The sequence below is a fragment of the Phascolarctos cinereus genome, unplaced genomic scaffold, assembly GCF_003287225.1.
Source record: "Phascolarctos cinereus isolate Bilbo 61053 unplaced genomic scaffold, phaCin_HiC Scaffold_7;HRSCAF=346, whole genome shotgun sequence".
Taxonomy (NCBI): Eukaryota; Metazoa; Chordata; class Mammalia; order Diprotodontia; family Phascolarctidae; genus Phascolarctos; species Phascolarctos cinereus.
This window is the reverse complement of record NW_027556180.1, coordinates 163151812-163173750: the sequence shown is the minus strand read 5'-3', so window position 1 is coordinate 163173750 and position 21939 is coordinate 163151812. Positions and strand designations below refer to the sequence as shown.

Genomic DNA, 21939 nt, shown 5'->3' with positions numbered 1-21939 from the left:
CATGTAATAAAATGTTTACATAAAAATAGATATAACCCAGATTATAGTATACACTAGTATACTACTGGTGCTATTTACATTAAAAATGTTAAATTGCATAATTTGGGGAATAAAACACTGTCATGCATTTTGTATTAATTCTTGAAGTGAAATATGCAGTTACAGAACATAGTTTGCTAACCATGATTGTCCCAATATTTCCTAAAGTGAAGAATACGGAAAAATGTCTTGATATCTCAACTTTTTCTTCCCATCTCCTCCCTCCCCCCCACCCCAAAGTATAAGAATAGCATAGATTATAGAATATTACCGCTGCTATAACCAGGAACTTCTGAATAGTCTCCGTTATACTGCCATAATAAAATATGGATACATATCCATATTGAAAGGTTTGATGAAAATGTATGAAACTATTCCAATAATGACAGTTTTCCAAATGTAAAAACTATCTGGATCATCACAGAGAAGTATTAAAGACCTTTCAAAGTTTAATTTTACTCTTTAGGCAAGTACATACATAATACACATTTAAAAATTAACATTCTTTATCACTTTGCACAAATAAAGATACAGTGCATTAATCAGAAAAAGAATATTATATAATTGTTACATTAGATGAAGTCTTTGTCATTTCTTCAGGGGACTGACTTTTTATAACTTCTTTGATGAACTGTTCAAGTGCAGTGAAATAACCCTGGCACTGCCATGTGTCATTATGAGTTCCATCAGGAAAAATTGCTAATCTCTTAGTCCGAGATGGTGAAAGTTCATAAAGCTGCTTCATCATTACTGGTGGAATTAACTGGTCTGAGAGCCCAGAGATGAAAAGAGAAGGCATTCTGCACTGAGAGATTTTTCTGTAGGACAGGAATTTATTTTTGTAGCACCACAAAGGAAGATACCGCATTGGAAAGAAAGAAAATAAAGTAGTGGCCATATGTGGTATGCTTAGAAACGTGTTCTCTACCATGATGGCTGAAATCCTATGGGAATTTTCAGAAGCTAAGTGAACAGCCACTGCTCCCCCCAAGGAACGACCAAAAAGAAAAATTTTTGTTTTATCAAGGTCAGGTCTGGTCATCACATAGTCCAGTACAGCTTCAGAATCTAAGTAGAGTCCTTCTTCACTTGCTTCACCTTCACTTTTTCCATAACCTCTATAATCTACAAGTAAAAGGTTAACTTTCAGGTTAACCAGCATAAGCAAAGCATTTGGTAACCTGTGACCAATATTGCCTGCATTTCCATGAAAATAAATGATAGTTGGGGAATATGTTGAATCATCTCCAGTGTATCTCAGCAAAATAAGGTTGAGAAGCACTCCATCTTTGGTTCTGATGAAAATGTTTTCATGTGGAATGCCAGTGGGCATAGGGACATAAAGGCGGGATGATGATGGCTGTTCTGGAAAATAAAGCAATACATCCTGAAATTTATATAGAATACCTGCTATCGATACAAATATTAACACAAGTAAGGTGATGCCTCCATACAGATGAAAAGTCACTATTAAAGGTAAAAGAGAAATACGGCAGAGGGCCCAAGACCATGAAGCTAAGGAGAATAGCCATCTTTCAATAAAGGTCCACAACATCCATGACTTTTCCATTTTAGGTCTCCTTGAATTATTATTCCATATGTATCCTGAAAAAAAGAAAAAAAGATATACATATATAACCAAAAATTCAACAAAGTATTTCATTTACAAAAAACAAACAAACAGGGCAGGTAGGTAGAACGGTGGATAGAGAACCGGTCCTGAAGTCAGGAGTACCTGAGTTCAAATCCGGCCTCAGACCAAACACTTTGACACTTACTAGCTGTGTGACCCTGGGCAGGTCACTTAACTCCAACTGCCTAAATAAATAAAATAAAGGAACAAAAAACATCTAATCGTCCTTTTTATAATATATGACAAGAGTATTAGGTTTTAAGTTAATGTATGTGCACAGGTATTAATCCAAAAAAGATCCACAGGAAAATTTCAGAGGAATTTTGTAGAAATATTATCCATTGCAGTCATTAGAATATCAGATAAAGACACTTATAAATATAGTTACTCAAAACATATTTAGGACACAGTTTTCTTAAAGTTCATCTAGGGAGCACTTAAGAGAATTAGTATACATTACAGAAAAAGAAACAAATACTAAAACCAAGAGAGCACTATCAAAAAAGTGAGACTGTTATAATAAATTGGTTCCTAAAATGATCTACTTCTTGTAGCTTTCAATTATACCCTTTATTTGATCAATTCTGAGACTCTGCAAGCTTACTACACTCTAGCACACACAATATATATCTATAATCCCCTTATTCTCACATGTGCGAAATGAAGCCAGTTTTACTTTTATAGTGGAAGCCAAAGTTAAAAGCAGCACTGCTTCCCTATTAAGAACACATATGAACTGATAATATGAATAATTTTTATTTTATATAAGAAAATTACCATTAAAAATTAGAAAAAAAAATCAAGAAAAAAGGTTTTCTTCCTTCCTTAAAGGCCTGACAGCTCAATTCAATAAATTTTTTAAAGAGGCCCTCAAAACCAGTATTTCTTGATATTTGGAAGCAATTTTTTTCCTGCAAATGAGCTAAAAAGTGTTAAACTGGAAAAAAAACACAAAAAACCTCCCAGCAAAATAATACGTTTTTCTTAAAAGGCAGGGAATTCAACATCTTATGATTTATACTCATCTTTCATGTGAACTGGTTTTTTTTTTAAAGTTTCACACTACCATATCTAACAGTGATTTATTATGCCAAAAAATACACATAGAAATCATTTAAGAAAGAATGACAAGCAAGCAAAAATTAAGGTAAGAAAAAAATAGAATAAAATTGTCAAGGGAAAAAACTACTAAAAATGTGAAATAAACCAATACAATTAGAAAGATATTAAGAGAATAGGACCATCCCATAAGGCTCATCAACATACTGAAATGTAAATACAGTATTTTTAAAATACACTGAAGTCTTAACTTACCTTCATACTACAGAATTCTACTTCACAATAGAAGAAAACTTACAATCTTGTGGTACTATTATTCATTTTTAGACCTTACCACCAGTATTTTTATTTTCCTCATTTAGTATCATAAGATTATGAATTTAGACCTGAAAGAGATTTTCAAGGTCATTTAGTGCACCTTTATTTTACAGATGAGGAAAATGAGGCTTAGAGAAGTTAACCGACTTGTCTAGGGTCATACAGTAAGTGTCAGAAACATAGGTCTTCTTGACTTTAAGTCCACTGTTCTCTACACAATACTGAATCTCTTTGTTGGTTAATGACTACATACTAATCTCATATGCTAAAAAAAATAAGAATAGAACTTAAGGCCTAAAGAATAATAGTATATATGAAAATAACATATTGAAAGTGATAAATATAAGGGTTTAAGAAGTTTTAAAAAGTTTTTAAAGCATACTTTAGATGTTTTTCACTATGGTGCTGATAATCAAATATTTATAGTAGTTCTCATTCTTAAATTGTTTACTTTTGTAAAGTTTCTTTCCCAAAATTGAGTTATACATTAAAAATGCATTAGTCTTTACCCACATCCCCGGAACCAACATTGCCACCAACTTGTAGCATGCTTTATTACAATGAGCAAATATGTTAAACAAGAATGTATACTGCATTTAACAGAAGAAATGGATATTAGAAAATATTAAATCAAGTCCAGGAAAACTGCATACCTGTGACAAAGCCAGCTTACACTTAAACAAGAATGCAAAATAATACTATACTAAAAAAGTTTCAGCCTAGAAATTACAAATAAATAAATAAATAAATCCTTCAGTAATCATTGCTACTACTAATAATTAGAATGGACTATCTGATATTGTCCTTTTTAAAATTACTGAAACCTCACTAGAATGTATACCTGCTTGTTCTGAGGAGATTTCTTTTTAAAGAACACAAGCAAATATATGTATTGGTATATTCACTTTATAAAAAAGCAATAAATGATTCCCTTATTCTAAAATTACTCTGGTTAAAGTACAAATTGGAAAAGAACTGATATGTAATATAACAAATATTTTGACTTATTTTACAATTTAAAAATAAACCTCACATTAAAATGATAGGAAAAAAAGAATAATCTGATTAGGTTTAGCGTATATAATATTTTTACAAGGTAAGTAAAGGAAATGAAGGCAACTGTGAAAAAGTATTCACTGTCAAGTAACTGCTAATTTGAAAATCTAACATCAAAATCCTACTGTATTTGTTATGATCTATAAGAAAAGTGGTTCCCTGAACAGAATAAAGCCAACTTAAGCATGTAGAACAGAGGAGAGTATATCAAATGTCTTGGTTTGGATGAATCCTACCAGAAATAACCAGGAGGTAAGAGAATTGAGCTGATCCCTCCCTGGATTTTTCTAACAATGATGGGAAATAACACCAGACATTTCTGGAAAAGTCAAAGGTTGAATACATAACAAATAAGCCTGCTTTGCCAACCAGCCTCCACCTCCACTATATTCCTCTGAAACAAGGCAGAAAGCAGAAACTTAGGGAAAGACATATAAGTTTTCACATTTATATAGTATTTTATATCCCACAAAGTGTTTTGTTTTAATATAAATTGTTATCACGATCCTCACAGCCTTTTAAAGAAATAAGTATGATCATCATTTTATACAAGAAGAAACTGCCAGAGGTGATGTGACTTGCTCAAGATCACACAGTAAAGAAATGTCTCCTAAATCTCAGTCCTAGGCTTTCCCCACTAATAAGGATGTTGCTTCAGTCTGAGAAATGACAAATTATTACTATTACTTTTAAAAACTGGGTCTTCTCCATCTTCTCCACGCTGGAAGTGTAGGGGCTATTCACAGGCCTGATCGTATTAATGACTGGCACAGGAGGGAGATTTGACCTGCTCAGTTACCTACCTGGTGGGGCAATCTGGTCTCCTCTCCTTATCTTTCCTTCCTTGGTTCTCACCATACTAATGTCAAACTTAATACAGACACTTAATCTGCATTGCTCATTGCAGATCAAAACTCCTGAGCTCAAGAGACCTGCCAACATTAGCCTCCTTATACCAGCTGGGATTACAGGCATGTACCACCAACACTTAGTGAAATGAGAGGTTATTAACAATTCCTACTACAGGCAAAACACTGTGCTAGTTACTCTGTGACACAAGGAAGTACAAAGACAGAGTCTTTGATGTCAAGAAATTTACAATTTACTTTAGGAGACAAAAATATATACAAAAAAGGATAGCTAAAAATATAAGGCAATACATAACTCACAAATCCACATCAACTTCCCTGTGACCTTTCTCCAGATCACTATAATCATATTGCCTACTTTCTCCATTTTGATCTTCCATTAATACCTCAAGGCCATTCAACATGTCTCAAAGTGAAATCATCACTTCTCTGAAATCTACTCCACTTCCTGATTTCCCTTCGACAAAGGCTCACCACTCTCCTCACTGCTTATTAGTCATAACCTCAAAGTCATCTGTGACTACGTCCTTTCCTTTTATGAATAAGTACGCTACCTCTGAACCCTTTTTTTTTGAGGATGTTCCCTCACCTCCACTTCCACTGCTATCAGCAACATTCAGGCCTTCACTATCACTCATCCAGACTCTTTCAATAGCCTCCTGACCAGACTCCTAGTATCCAATGCACCCTCTATCAACTGCCAGATTGATTTCCCTAATGCACAGTTCTGATTACATTACACAATTGCTAAAAACATTCAATGGCTTACTCCTGCCTTTCCTCTTAAAAAAAAAAAGTCTAAATTTTTGACATTCAAGACTGTCTAATCAACATTTAACCTATCTTATCTCATACTACAAACACACAGCATTTTTGTTCTAGTCACACTGAATCAGTTACTGTACCCGGAACACTGTGTCTACCTTTGATTCAGACCTAAACTTCCCAGGTTTCACTGTCACCTGCCCTCCTCTCTATTCTTCAAGTTCCTACTTAAATGCCACTTTCTCCAGAAAGCTCTCTCTGATTCCACCAGTTTGAAAGACCTTTTTCTTCAACTGATTTCAAAACACTTCATTTGTACTTCTCTTATGTACCTATACTCTAATTTGTATTTTACTTATTTCTGTATGTTATCACTCCTAATGGGAAGTGTAAGGGGAAGAATAATGATAGTAAAGGATAGAATCAGATAAATCAAAAGCTAAGTCTAAAGCAAAAGCTGGAGTTTGATAATTAACCTACACTCATAATCAGTATTACATTTACCTTCTAAAAATCCATTTAATATATGCCAGTGAATACATGCTAAGGTCTTCTAGAGAATCAGCTACCACTCTTATTTTGCTACTATATGTGTTGATGATAGCCTCTAAAAAGTCTTTCTTATGTGGTTCTTAAGCTTTTATCTTTTGTTTTAAGATAGGTAGCTCTTTAGGGAAGGTATTCTAATCACAGAATTCTCTAGGTTTCTTTTATGCCAGAATTTTGGATTAATTAAACTAAAGATTAAGGTCACTTGAGCGCTCTAGTTCCCAGTGTAACGGTCATTCAGAATACTTCTGGTAATGTAAAACAATTTTTGCCTCCGAAAATACAGTAAACTGTTCCTGAAAATTCGATTCTTGATTCAATTAAGGTAATAAACACTTACTTATACCTTGCCATTAAGTAAAATCACACAATGACTAAGTAAAAGCACACCAACATATAAAAAACAACATTCAAATAGTCCTTTCCTCATAAAAACTCGGCCAGTGTAGACCATCCATGTAGTAATATTTCAATTTTACAGATAAGAAAATGGAAGTTTAGAAAAATGAAGCAACTTACCCATAGCTACACAACTAGTAGAAGAACCATGAACCTGAACCTTAGTTTTCTAATTGTCCAGTGCTCATTTTATGAGTCTCTCATAATATGTCTCAATGCTGTCTCTCAGGGAGACAAGCGAACATTTATTTAGCCAGAAAGCTGAAGGGTATTTGTAACAGTTTTAAAAGACTCCTAAGGGAACTTTCTAAATGAGTCCCAGAAGCACAGTTTCCTGAAGAATGCCCCGAGCTTTGGGAGAAAGCCACACATGGTAAAGATAGGGCCAGTGTGATCCCGGTTCATTAATTCTGGTCATTTTCTTTTTAAGTCTTCAACTGTTTATTAGAAAAGATGCAGACTTAAAAAAAAAACCCTCCAGTTCTGAAAACAAATTGAAGCTTGTTTGTTTTTTCTTCAGCCTTACATCGAGTCAAAAAAAAAATATATCCAATAGTGTACTATACATTTTTTTCACTCATTTCCATAGTGACAGGGCAAATACAAATTTGGTCTAAATGTACAGGATGATAAGCAATAATGTACAGTTGTTCTTCCTACTGTATACTAAGATGTAAAACCTTAAGGGTCAAACAATACCAAATGCATAAGCTTCATAACCATTTATAAATTAGGGCTTTTCTAGTTTTAGCTAAGATACATTTGGAACACTAACTAACGATCATTTAAAAACAATGTGAAGTGGATTTTTTTTCCCATAAAACAATCCTGAAGACACTCCAGAGGTACAGCTCAAGTTGTGAGCCAATTAAACTTGCTTCAGCAGTTTATTCTCTGTACTAAAATCTGAACGTTTTCAATTCTCTCTAGTCTATCCTGTTGAATCAGGAAGAAGTGATTTTAAACTACTTAAAAGAAGCTAAGTTTTCTCAATATGTCAGTATCTGCGTTGTGAAGCAGTAAAGAGACTCAGGAAATTTTCTTTTTTTAAGTGCAACAACTGTGTCCATTGCCTATACCTCAATTACTTCTTTGGAAGTCTGGAAAAATGCTCACAAATAAGGTTATTGACCTCAGCTGACTTAAAACTGACCCATATAATAGTACCCATTAACCTTTAGTGAAGCCTTTTAAAAACAGGTTGAATGAAAATGGATTAAAGGAAGGAAATACAGTTATCTGCCTTTAGAGCTACTAATGCAGGAATTCTCTCAATTCTGAAAATTTTACAATGAAATTATCTTTCTTCCCCAAACCCTGAAGACGACATTTTTTTTCTTTACTCCAGATCTGGTATCTTTTTATCATCACTGTCTGGCGATTCATCATCTGTTCCATCTACTTCTGGTAAATCTACATCCTCATCACCTCCCACGTTCATCTCAGAGAACTGGTCAAAACTGGACATGTCTTCACACCCAAAATTGGTCATCATGGACCAACATCTAGCCAGTGTCAATTCCATGTATTTTAAGTCACTTCAGCAAAATAATCAGGGAAGAACTCCTAAAATTCTATTTGGAATTCTCTGGCATCTGGGGACTCACATGGCTGACCCTAGAATCTATTGAGGGATGGTCATCCCCTAACTCCCATATTTCACCATCAAGAATTCCATGTCTGTAGTAAGAATTCACTTTCTTGATTAGAGAAGATTGGGGAGAATATGGCCATTGATTATTCCCAAACTTCTGCTTTTTTTTTCCCACCTAAGAATACTGAGTCATGTTAATTATGAGACAATAATATATAAAACAAAAAAAAAAGACAAGCATAACTAGAATTTATATCTAACCCTACATCTCCCCCAAAAGATGGGATCTGATTAGCTAAATATTCTGTTCACTCCAATAATTAGTAGATTCAACTTCAATTCCTTTAAAGGTGAGAGTGACAGTGAGAATGAGAGTGAGACAGAGAGAGAGTACACATACATACTTCAAAACATGTGGAAAAGCATCTCTTCAGAGAAACAGGGATTCAAGCTAATTTTTCTCATTATATAAAATGGTCTTTCTTTTTTCCCAAAAGAAATTTCTTCTTTCTCTACTGATTCAATGGCTTTGCCAATGTGAAAAATGTATTCCAAAATAAAGTGGGCAACGTTCAAATCAACTCAACAAGCATTTAAGCACCCAATTATATGGCAGAACAAGGTGGAGGAACCAGCCAGCTTCCGCCCTTGGTAAGCCCACTCATTTCGGTTTCAGTTGCAGAAACGTATTAGCTGTGTAATTTATGGCAAGTTATTTTATCTCTATTTGCCCCAGTTTCCTGATTTGTAAAGAGAAAGGTGATAATGGTTGTTGTTGTGAGAGAAAATAATATAATGAATGTAAAATGCTTAACACACTAACTAGCATATGCCAAGCACTACATTATTAAAACTCCCCTCATTGAATGTAATTGTTCCATACTTGATAATTTTAAAGTGGTTTTAAAATGTATTTAAAAGTATTAAGATCAATGATTTTTATATGATAATTTGAAAATGCAACTGATATCATCTGAAGTTTGTTAGTGTTATTATTGTGTTTCTAAATTATATTTCTAATTTTATATTGCAAAATTTGAGATCACTGTAAAACAGAAATGCTGTTGGACAAAACTTCCCTTTTAATTTGAATGCTATTACACATGAATTGGGTTTTTAAAAAGATGTGAAAAAAATTGGATATCTGAAAACTGTCAAATATTTAATGAGACATATGTAGTTATAAAATAGGTAATACTACTATTACTGACAATAATAATAATATTTAGTATATAGCAGACTTTCATTTGAAAAAAAATTTTGGCTGTTATAAAAGTGTATACTTTAGTTAAAAGATGTAGCTTCAACACATTAAAGATGAGTCAACTATTAGATATTTTCTGTATGAAGTAAAGGATTAATGAAATGTTAACTGTTACAGAAACACTAGAAAGATATTCAAGTTCTAAGTCGAGGTTAGTGAAGTTTTGCTATTTAAAGTAAAAATTCCTGGGACTATAAATTTGTTGTTGTTTTGAACTTTGATTACGGGGATAGTTAGCTGAATTCTCATAAAGCCAATAACAGAAAATGGCATGTGCAGCAGTCAAAGGACTGCTAAGGTAGATGTTTGTGCCTGGGAAAAACTGTGAAGACAACCTAGGACACAGCTTAAGCAGGATCCTCCTGATTCTATTTCCTTTCTAAAAAAGGAAATTCCCACCTGGTTAATCCTAAGCTTTGCCTTTAACACTCTGTGACTACATGACTGGCTGTCAGATATGACTCATGCCTGGATTCATACACAGTTAAGGGAATTTTTTCCAACAAAGTTAAGGTAGGTTTCCCCTCTGTTATAATATAAATATGTCCTTCTTTTTCCTTTTATAGCAAATTTCTATAATCAAAAAGTTTTGTAAACATAACACTAAATCTATTAAAATAGATTGATACCAGAACATCTCTGAGTTATTATAATAGAACAATTTTAACCTATATTTATGGTCAAACTATAATATAAGGATGATATCCTTCAAAGAGGGAAATGATTAGGAACAACTAGGTGGTGCAGTGGATAGAGCACCAGCCCTGAAGTCAGGAGGACTCAGACCAAACACTTTGACACTTACTAGCTGTGTGACCTTGGGCAAGTCACTTCACCCCAATTGCCTAAAAAAACCCCAAAAAAAACAACAAAAAAGGGAAATGATTAGACAAGGTAATAAGACAAAGATGTAATATAAAAGGGTTTTTTTTGTTAATCAGAATAGTAAATTTTGAGAAAAACAACAAGATTATGCTGTTTCATCTAAGAACTATATACAGATGTATATGATTGGCTACCAAAGTTTATCTATCACGAAATTCAGGTTTGAGTTTCAGTTTCAAGTTTAGTAATATATTTTAGCATTAACTTTTCAATAAGAATTTTCTGAAAATTCATGAAGGTCTAACTGAAAATTAAAAAAAACGGGAAAAGAATTTAACTTTCTGTACCATTATCAATGCATTTTGTGTGTAAAATCCAACTAATCCTTAATTGATTTTTATATCAGGTATAGGATTTAGATAAGAATAGAAACAGAAAATGATATATAAACTGAAATTCTCTTGAAGTTTCAAAATTGCAGGACCAAATTTAAGCAATTACAGCAAATTATATTAAGTCAGAATTATCTAGGAACCTCTAGATTTGGAACCAGAGAAGCCCCTTTACAGTTGTCTTGAGAATAAAGCACATTGTCCAAGAAAAGCTATCTAAGGACCAATTACTACATGAAACACCTCGGACTATTCTTTCTGCATGGTCTGTCCCCCTAAGCAACTGTTTCTGCCAATTCTGTTTTGGCTCTGCCCCTGCAGAATAAGAGAGTGATCTTTTAGCTTGTGCCTCTGTTAGATGGGACTTGATATTAATGTTTAAGTTTTCTGTGTTACCCTGGTGACATGTAAACCTCCCTTCTCAGAACTAGTCCATTGTGAGCCCTCTAAGTTGATCTGTACCTGGCTTAATATAATTATGAGAACTGTGAGAAAAACTTTACTGCATTGTTTAAATCTAGATCTGAAGTAAGCACCTGCTCCTGAGTGGAGAGATCCAGAAAGAGCCAACATCCAGATGAGACAGCTGTCCCAAGATTCCAAGGGCTAACTCTACTGTCCTACTTTTTTTTAATCTGTCTTTTTGTTAAAGCACCCAACCACCAAGGCCCTGATTCAAGCAAGGCATTTTATCACTCTGACATTCTTGGACCCCTCTCTTTTCAATGAATTACCTGGAACTCAAGGTCCCCTCTCAAGGAACTAAACCCCCTGGGCAATATTCCATGGCATACACCTGCCTCTCCTTTATTGGCCGTAAGTGTAAGAGTTCTTTCAGACCCCCTCCCTTTGGCCAAAAAGGGGGATATGTGAAAATATTTTAGAGATACCCTTTTTCCCAGAGCTCAGGACACAGCCTGCTTGCTGGGCCTAACTTGCTTGGCATAACAATATCCCTTTTGGCTAAGGATGATATCACCCACTGGCAAAGTGTATTATTTGGACCAGCACCAGGCATTCACTGAGGGATTTAGCTCCCCCTATTTCCCAGGGCCATCCATCACATATTCACAGTCCCCATTCCTTGTCACTGACAAGTACTGCAGCCCTGTTCCCATCACAGAACTCTGGTTCTGTACCCTACAGAGTAGTCGTGACTCCCCAGACTTGGGACAACTCTTTTCGTACAGGACCTGTGGAAACATTAACTCAAGACATAAAAAGATTATGTCATGGTCCAGCCCAGGATGTCTATAAAACCCACCTGTAGTCCAGCATGTTAAGCACTCCTTCTTAGGAGGGCAGGGGGGAGGGGGTCCATATGCATATGTCATTTTCCTCACTCTGAAATTAAACTTCTGTTTTGTGTCCTGACTCTCCTGTCTCTGGCCTGCTCTGTTTGTTTAATTCTGGCCACTCACAGGTTAGAGAGGCCAGTTCCAAGAGACAGAGACAGAGAGAGAGAGAGAGACAGTATTTAAGTGTAAATTTTTTTTTAAATTACAAAACAAAAATGTAAAATCAACTCAAGTCAGGGGTCAAATCTCTACCCTTCACTATATCTCTTCACAGTACCCACTATTAGGATACACCTACTTCTGTGTATCAAATGCACAGTATTTGTTGATGGCCAGTTGATTTAATAAAATGTCAGGGTATGATGTGCCAGACAATATTCTTTTTTTTAAACTTCTTCAAACGATAATAAAACTGCTTAATTTAAAAAAATATATAATTAAGAATCTTAAAGACAATAGTCCAACTCCTTTATCTGTTGTATACTTATGTAATATTTGATGAAGTTACAAAGCATAAGATCATGGATTCAGAGCTAAAGAGAACTGAGTGGTCATCTAGTCCAAACTCCTCATTTTACAGATGAAGAAACTGAGGCCCAGAGTGGTTTAATGATTTTCCCAGGGTCTCACTGGGAGTAAAGTGGCAAAGCTTCTAACCCAGGTCCTCTGATTCTACAGCCAGTAGTCTGTTTACTAATTTGACCTATTTCATATAAATATATACATATTTATATGTTTGCATATAGATATGTATGTATGCATTATACCTGTTGATCATTATAACAACTTTTCAAAGTAGAGCAAAAATAATAATCTCCATTTTCCAGATAAGGAAAATCAAGCACTTAGTAAGTACCTACTATGAGGTACTAGGGATGCAGAGAACCAAATGAAACCATCTCTTTCCTCAAGGAGCTTACATTCTACTAAGGTGGACAATATATACCCACATAAGTATATACAAAATAATTATAAAGTAATATGTGGGGAGGAGGGAGAAATCAGGAAAGGTCTCATATAGAAGGTGGTATCTGAGATGAGTTCTGAAGGGGACTAATAATGTAAAAGAGGAATAGATAAGGAATGACTGAGAGTTTGCAAAGGCTTGGAGCCAGGAACTTAGAGAAATAAGCTACCTAAAGTCACCCAACCAGGCCTTCTGACGCCACCTAGTGGTTGGTCTAAGTGCTATCCACCTCTGTAATGCCAATATATACTGGTTGAAAGGAAAAATTTAAAACATTTTATACCTATGTAACCTCAGACTTTACTTAATTTATAAAAATTTACATCAATCTAGTTAAAATGTCAATCTTAATTTTATCTACAATAGCAGAACCAATTATTAACAAAGTATATCTTTACAACTAATGAGTGTCATGGTCTATGCTGCTATAGATTAATGGAAATACAAATGAAATTGGGTACTGAGGATGAAAAAAAATTAATAGAAAACATGACTGAAAAGACTGATATATTTTTTGTTATTAATATTCACTGGCATCAAATTCCTCAATGCAAGTATGTTGATAATTTTAGGAATGGCTAATAAAAGTCCAATGGACTGCTTAAAAAACTATTAATCTATATGAAAAATAATTATCTTCAATAACAAACAATCGCAACACAACATTTAGGAAACTCAAGTGAAGGTTACTGATCAATACAGCAGACAGAATCAATGTACACCATATTAACAGGTAGAAATGTATGTTTTGATTCCACACTTCAGTGACATTTTGTTTAGTTTATATTATACTTAGCAACTACCTATGTCATATTTCCCCTTGGAAAATAAGTTCAAGATCATGTTTATAACCTTAAATACCTTAAGTATAGGTATCCAAGAACTACAGTGGGGGTGGTGAGAGAGCATTAACATTCAATCACAGTTACAGATGCTTCTCTCTCCTATCACATTTCAGTTAAATTAAGGCTGAAATTCAACATGCTCCCGACATCCATATTTTTTTTTCAGCCAAGGACTGAAAATTTGAGAAAACATGCCATCTGGTCATCTGAAATGGAGACACAGATGTGTGTTATCAAAAAGTTGGAGATGGAATGCATTATCTATTTTTCTATTAATTTCACATATGACAATCAAGAAAAAAATTACATATTAAATAACCACATGAGGTGAATGAACAGTCACTGATTATCAGTAAGTTAAATGGCAACTTGCTATGAACAAAAATTTAGGAATGCTTTTAGTTTATATTTAGTTAACAGTTGTCTAAGCACTCTGTACTTGAATATCAGATCCTAAACCCAAAGAGGATGACACATGTTATCATGAAAGAAGTCAACTATAATCTAATCTGAAAAACCTTATTTAAATAAGTTAGTAGAATGCAAGTTCCTTGAAGTCTGGGTCTATTTTTAATTTTTGCCTTTTTTTACTCCCAACCCATAACTAGAATGGGGCTTTTAAGATGTGTGCTTAATAACTGCTTGCTGAATAATAAACATATTTTTATGGCCAACACTATGGCAACAATGATGAGGAAGAATGAAAAGCTACAATGTTGTGGTTAAGGCGCTTTCTTAAGTGTCCTACACATTACTTAACCATTCCATGACTTACTAAATATAAATAGGTTGTGTAAAGAGTTTGCTTTAATCAATTAGTTGCATAAAACGCAGAACAAAAGTTTCCCACAGATACAATGTTATTTAACACAGCTAAGTTCCTAGATACAGCTACAAAAGTGTATTTAAGCAGTGATGTAAATGAAATACTTTAAGTTTCTAATGGAAAGAGTATTATTAAAATAGTAACAATTAAAAAGAATAAAATGCAAGAAAAATAGAATTCTAAATGGATATTAGAATATACTGGTGCTTGAGAAAAGGGGTCTGTACCAGATCTGATTTCACTGATCTACGTGGTTCAGTGGATAGGAGACAGAGTTGGGCCTACAGTCAGGAAGACCTGAGTTCAAATGTGACCTCAGAAACTTACTAGCTGTGTGACCCTGGGCAAGTCACTTTAACTCTGTTTGCCTTAATCCACTGGAGAAAGAAATGGCAAACCACTCCAATACCTTTTTGATAAGAAAACCCCATGGATTGTATGGTCCAGAGGGTCACAAAGATTCAGACATGAATGCACAACAATGCGAAGTGCTAACAGTATGGAAACTATTATTATTGTGTAAGGCTGTTGATGATATCATTAGGCACCCAAGTGGCTCAGTGGGTAGACTGCTGGGCCTAGAATCCTGATTTCAAATCTGGCCTCAGACACTTACAAGCTGTGTGACTCTGAGCAAGTTTCTTAACCCTGTTTGGCTCAGTTTCCTCATCTGTAAAATAAGCTGGAGAAAGAAATGGCAAACCACTTCAGTATCTTTGCCAAAAACATTATATGAATAATTAAGTATGGTCCACAGGGTCACGCAGAGTTGGACATAATTGGACTACTGAGCAGCAACAAAGGAAATCTGGGACAAGCAAATTTCTTCACCAATACAGGCTGATCCATTTAAGGCAACTCAGTCTTAGAGAGATTCCTAGAGAGTTAAATGACTCGCCTAGGGTCACATAGACAGTATGTGTCAGAAGTGAGGCTTGAACCTTGGTTTTGTGGCTCTGAGGTTAGTCTCTATGCACTACAGCAGAGGTGTCAAACACTCGGCTCTGTGCATATAGCTCCCAAATAAATAATATTACAATAAAACATAGGTAATATCACATTTTGAAACTAATATGTGGCCCAAAGGATCTTATGTGTAGATTAGAGGCCCCTATTTCTATTAGGGTTTGACACCACTGCACTACAGTACCATGTTGCCTCTCCTGAGAAAAGAGTATTTAGTTACAGGACAGAGAGGTTAGAAATTGAAAGTCTGAATCAGAGAGTTTCTGGATATTAAAGGGGTTTGGGGGGGGGAACTAGGCAAGACTGAGGATAAAAGATAGGGTAACTGGAATCAAAATCTCCTCAGCACTGTGTGTTATTGTTTTAAATGGAGATGGAGAAGAGAATTGGGTAAGGGAAAAGAGAACAGCTTTCAGAACTCATCATCTTTACTTCAAAACACACCTCTTTTTCAAGATTTCTTATTACTATTGATGGCACCAATCTCCTTTCCAATCATCCAAGTGCACGCACCTCAGAGTCATCCTTGCCCCTTTACCCTCCCTCGGCTTATACACATTCAGTTGCCGAATTTTGTTTCAACTTTCAGAGCACTGATCTCACAACTGTCCCCTTCTCTCCACCCTCAGGCTCTCAACATCACTAGAATGAACTAATGAAATAAACTAACTGTTCTTCATACTTCAAGTCTCTCACCATTTTAATCCAACCTGTCAAAGTAATTTTCTTAGAGCAAAAGTCTGATCATGTCATTTTCCCAACTCAGTCACTTTCTGGAAGCAAATAAACCTCCTCTGCCTTGCACTGAAATACCTTCACAACCTGGCCTCAACCTACCTTTTCAGCCTTATTACATGACTTCAAAAACTATAGTCCAGTCAGTAAGGCCTTATTATTCACTGTCATATATGACACTACACTCACCATTCCCTTTCCATGCACTGAACTGTCCCCTATTCCTGGAACATGCAACCCCCCTCACCTCCTTCCCTTAAAATCCCTTAGTTTCCTTTGAGACTCAGCTCAACCATCTCCTTCTGGATCATAGAAGTGAACTAGGGCTGGAAGGGACCTCAGAGATCATCTAATCTAATCCTTTTATTTTACAAATGAGGACATTGAGACCTAGGGAGTTAAGAGACTTGCCAGAAGTCCAACAAGTAAGAGATAGAGTAGAGCACTACTTAAACATTCAGTGCTCTTTCCTCTGCACCAACTTGATTCCTAAAGGATTTCACTCAAACTTTTTCTCATCTACAAATTTATTTTGCATATGCACACATTGTCTTCACGCCCTTTAATTTTTCCACAGAATGTAAGCTCCTTCAGGACAGCATGGCACAACTGAGAGAGCGACTTTGGAGTCAGTAATACCTGGGTTCAAATTTTGCCTCTGATACCTACTAGCTGTATGACCCTGAACAAATAACAACTTTTGGGGGCCTCGGTTTCTCATATGTAAAGTGAGAGAGTTGCTTCTAAGGTCCTTTCTTCTTTCTCACTGTGTACCCAGCACAGGTATCTGGCACAGGTATCTTAATAACTGTTTACTGACTGACTGATCTCCAGAAGATCTGAAGAGACAGAGGAATAGACTGTATCTGGGGGCAGACACGGGTATAGCTCCAAGAGCCGGGGCTGCCTTGGAGAGGTGGTGTGCTACAGTGGAAAGTGCACTGGATTGGGAGTCAGAGGATCTCTGTTCAAACCCCAGCTGTGTCATCTTGTACAAATCACTTCACCTCACTGGGTCTCAGTTCTGTCACCTACAAAATGACAGGACTGGCCTTCACATCCATTCTAACTCTAGACCTATGATCCAAAGACATCCTAGGTAGGTCCAGACAAGGGTGAAGAGAAAAACACAGTGTTTAAACAAATGCTTTTTTTGTATGTATGTCATAAACTTTTTTGTTGTTGTTCAGTCATTTTCAGTCGTGTCAAATTCTTTGTGATCCCATTTGAGGTTTTCTTGGCAAAGATACTGCAGTGGTTTGCCATTTCTTTCTCTAGTCCATTTTACAGATGAGGAAACTGAGGCAAACAGGGTTAAGTGACTGCCCAGAGTCAAACAGCTAGTAAGTATCTGAGGCCAGATTTGAGGCCTTGCACTTTTTATCCACTGTGCCACCTAGTTGCCCCTCATAAACTCTTAGGTATCTATAATTCTGCTAAATGGTGAATTAGTATAAAGATGCATATATCAGTATTATGTATACACACAGATACACAATGTAATTGTAAATGTGTGTGTGTGTGTGTGTGTGTGTATGTGTATATATATATATATATATAATATCACCTCCTTCCTCATTGTAATAAAATCTTTGGGTCAAAAAACAACAAAAACCACCATACAGAGGCAGCTAGTGGCACAATGGATAGAGTGCTGGGTCTGAAATCTGGAAGACCTGAGTTCAAATCCAGCCCCAGATACTTAGTAGGTATGCGACCCTGGCAAGTCACAAGCCGGGACAACATCAGTACCTTCCTCACAGAGTTGTTGTGAGGGTCAAACGAGATTACAAATATTTGTAAAGTTCATAGCACAGTGCCTGTGACACAGTAAGTGCCACAAAAGTGTTAGCTGTTATTAGTAGCATGTAGCAGGTGCTATATAAATGTTTTATTACCAAATATCTACATATTCACACACACAACACACATTCTGTTTGTATATATGCATATATATGATAGTCATATGTACACAAATACATGTATATGTAACCATCACATTATACCATAATTGAATCAATTCAGAAACCCTTAGAAATGACTGGCCTAAATATAAAGTACATTCTAACCTAACATGTGAATAAACCATCACTAATTATCTACACAAGGATTATACTTAGTTAATTTAGTTTATATCATTTTAATTGTCTTAGCTGTGTGCTTGAATATAATTAGCCCTAAACCTACAGATAATGTCATGGAAAAAAATAATCATAATCTGAAAAAAAAATCCTAATTAGAAGATTGGATAACTTCAAGTTAAAGTGTAAGCTCCTTGAGGGCAAAGTGTTCTTGATTTTTCTTTTAACCACCTTCTGCCTCATCTCTCACCCCAGCCCCCAAAGCCTAGCATACTTTCCTGCCTTCATGAAGGTCATCATCTAACATTCAGCAGCTATCATGTTATGAAATGATATATCATAACTGCGTAAGGAAGATGCAAAGCAAGTGCTAAGAGATTCAAGAGAGAATGGATCACTATCAACCAATGGGGGAGGGGGAATACTCATGGAGGAATTGGCATATAAGCTAGAACTTAAATCTCTAATAGTTCCTTCTCACCTCTAGGAAAAAATACCAACTCTTCAGCTTCACACTTTTTAAAGTCCTCCCCAATCTAGATTCCCCCCAACTTGCTCTGATTTATTTCACATTACTCCTCCTTGCAAACTCTATGCACTCTGTGGTCCCAGCTAAAATAGCCTACTAGTTAGAGTAACTTCACCTTCAACCTGTTTGGTCCCTTCCGACAGGTTGTATCTCCTTGTGTCTGTCATATACTGCCTTCTCATTTTCACTCCACAGAATTTCCTAACTTACTTAAAGCAAAGTTTAGCCTTTTATGATCTTCCCCAATTGGTGGTGATCTCTCACTGCTGAAATTTCTTTGTCTGTACTTATCTGGGTATATATATCCTCACAGAAGAACTCTTTAAGGGCAAGAACTTTTTCACACTTTTGTTTCTGTACTAGCAGGAGCCTAGATTGTAACATTTTTAAAGTGTTTGCTGAATTTTATGACAACACTATTTCAAATGCAGTTGAACAGTGTATAAAATGGAAGCTCTCACTCTCTTCTTAAATTCTCTGCAGTCTAACTTCCAACATCATCATTTAACTGCAATTGCTGTATGCAGTTATCAATAATAACTTATGTGTTAAATCTAATGGACTTTTCCTCAGACTGCCTCCTCAACCTTGGCAATCTCTGACACTCAATCATCCTCTTCTTGATGTTCTATTCTCTTTAGGTTTTCAACTACAATGCTCTCTCCGTTCCCCTTACCTGTACGATGGCTCCATAACTTTCTCCCTTGCTGGACCTTCATCCACATCATCCCCACTAATAGTAGGGGTCCCCAAGGCTCTGTGCTGAGCTATTTCTCTTCTTCCTCTACAGTTTTTCACTTGGTGATCTCATAAGCTCCCATGGTTTCAATTATTATCTCAAATGACCCTCAGATCTACTTGCCCAGCCCTAACTTCTCTCCTGACCTCCAGTCTTGCATATTCAGCTCCCTTTTAGATATTTTAAACTCAACTTTCCCCTCCAAGCCCTCCTTTCTTCCTATCTTCCTTATTACTATCAAGGGTACCACCATCCTCCCAGTCATACAGGCTCATAACCTAGGTGCCATCCTTGACTTCTCATTCTCATTTATTTCCCATTTCCAATGAGTTAATTCCTATTGTTTCTACCACCTTTCTAACATTTCTCTGATATAATGACCACCACAGTGCATGTCCTTATCATCTCAGGCCTGAACTATTTCACTAATTTGCTAGTTGATCTCCCTGCCAAGAGTCTCTCCCACTAGAGGCCATCTTTCACTAAGTTGTCAAATTAATCTTCCTAAAGCATAAATCTGACCGTGTCATTTCTCTATTTCAAATAACCTCCAATGGTTATTACCTTTAGGATCAAATATAAAATCCTCTTGTTGGGCACTCAAAGGCCTTCATAACCTAGCCCCTTTCTACCTTTTCAATCTTCTTACACCTTACTCCCCTCCATATACTCTTCAATCCAGTGACATTGGCCTCCTTGCCGTTCCTTGCACACAACACTCCATCTCCCAACCCTGGCATTTTCATTGGCTATCTTCCATGCTTGGTACTCCCTCCCTCCTCATCTCTGCCTCCTAGCTTCCCTTCGGTTCTTTCAAGTCTCAGCTAAAAATTCCAACTTCTGCAAGAAGCCTTTCTGATGTATCACGCATATATCTTATTTGTACATAGTTGTTTCCATGCTGTCTCCCCTATTAGAACGTGTGTTCCTTAGGAGCAAAGGCTATTTTTTGTCTGTCTTTGTTTCTCCAGAGCTGAGCATAATGCCTGAAACATAGCAGAAGCCTACTAGTACTATGCTAAATGCTAGGTCTCTGATTGACCAAATAGTGCCACTGACAGAAATGTAAAGAAATCAAAAGGAAAGGGAGACAAAGTTTCTGACAATTTGAATCTCAGGTCCTGTTAGGCAATCTGTGTGGAATCCAACCTCCTCATACACTTACTTAGCTGTGTGACCATAAGCAACTTAACCTCTGTCAGTCTCAGTTTCATCACCTTTAACATGGGAACAACAACAGCACCTACCTTCCAGGGTTGTTATGAATATAAAATGAGATAACATATATAAAGCACTGTGCAAATCTTCAAATACTAGATAAATGCTAGTTATTAAATATCTAGTGAACAGCTGGAAATGCAGATTCTCGTATGAGACAGGGGATGGAGATTTTAGTCATTTGTGTAAAGGTAACTGAATCCATCTAAGTGAACGAATTTGCCAAAGAAGAAAATAAAGACAGAAAAAAAAAGGGGGGAGTAGGGGGAAATACCTCTGGACAGACCCTAAAAAAAACACAAACATTAAAAAGGGCAAGAAGAAAAAAAAGAGAAGGATATAAGAGGAGATCCAAGAGGAAAAAAAAAAAACAACAAAAACAACACATACACACAAACAGAACAAAACAATCCATATGGACTGCTTGCAATTTGTATTGGGCAGAGAATGTACTTTAAGTATAACTGGTTTCCTTAATAATTCTATGTGTCTCATTTTATGCATTAAAAAATATTATTTGGAAAAAAGGGTCCAAAGGCTTTACCAGACTGACAAAGGGGTCCATGACACCCAAAACGAGGTTAAGAACTCCTAATCTCCAGTGTTAGTTCCTAATTAAACCAATTCATGAAAGCTTAAAATTATTAGTGCCAAGTGGAGGTCAAGGGTCATTCCTCTTACCCATTCATTTTTACATGTAAGGAAACTGAGGTTATTTTTTGTTCTGGGGGGCAAAAGTGACTTGCCTGAAGTTACACTATAAAGTCGGGGTGAAACTTGAACCCAGCTCTCTGAATTTGAAAATCAATGCTCTTTCCCTTTCAGGCTACCTCTAGCACAACACCATCCTGCAGAAGCATATGAAACTACCTTGCCTGATTTCTTTGCCCTCAGACTCAAGTCTGCTCAAACCCTACCTTGTTTAAGCCTTTCCTGTTACTGCTAGTGTCCTCATTCAGAGATTACCTCCACT

General features: G+C 36.0%; 1 protein-coding gene across 1 annotated transcript; it reads right to left on the bottom strand.

The window, feature by feature from the left end:
• Positions 1-468: 468 nt before the first annotated feature.
• ABHD13 (abhydrolase domain containing 13) lies at positions 469-19758 on the bottom strand. Its single transcript, XM_020970069.2, has 2 exons — positions 19686-19758; positions 469-1644 (listed from the first exon to the last, which is right to left on the bottom strand). The coding sequence occupies exons 1-2, from the start codon at positions 19735-19737 to the stop codon at positions 596-598; spliced, it is 1101 nt and encodes a 366-aa protein (XP_020825728.1). The 5' UTR covers positions 19738-19758; the 3' UTR covers positions 469-595.
• Between the last annotated feature and the right edge of the window lie 2181 nt (positions 19759-21939).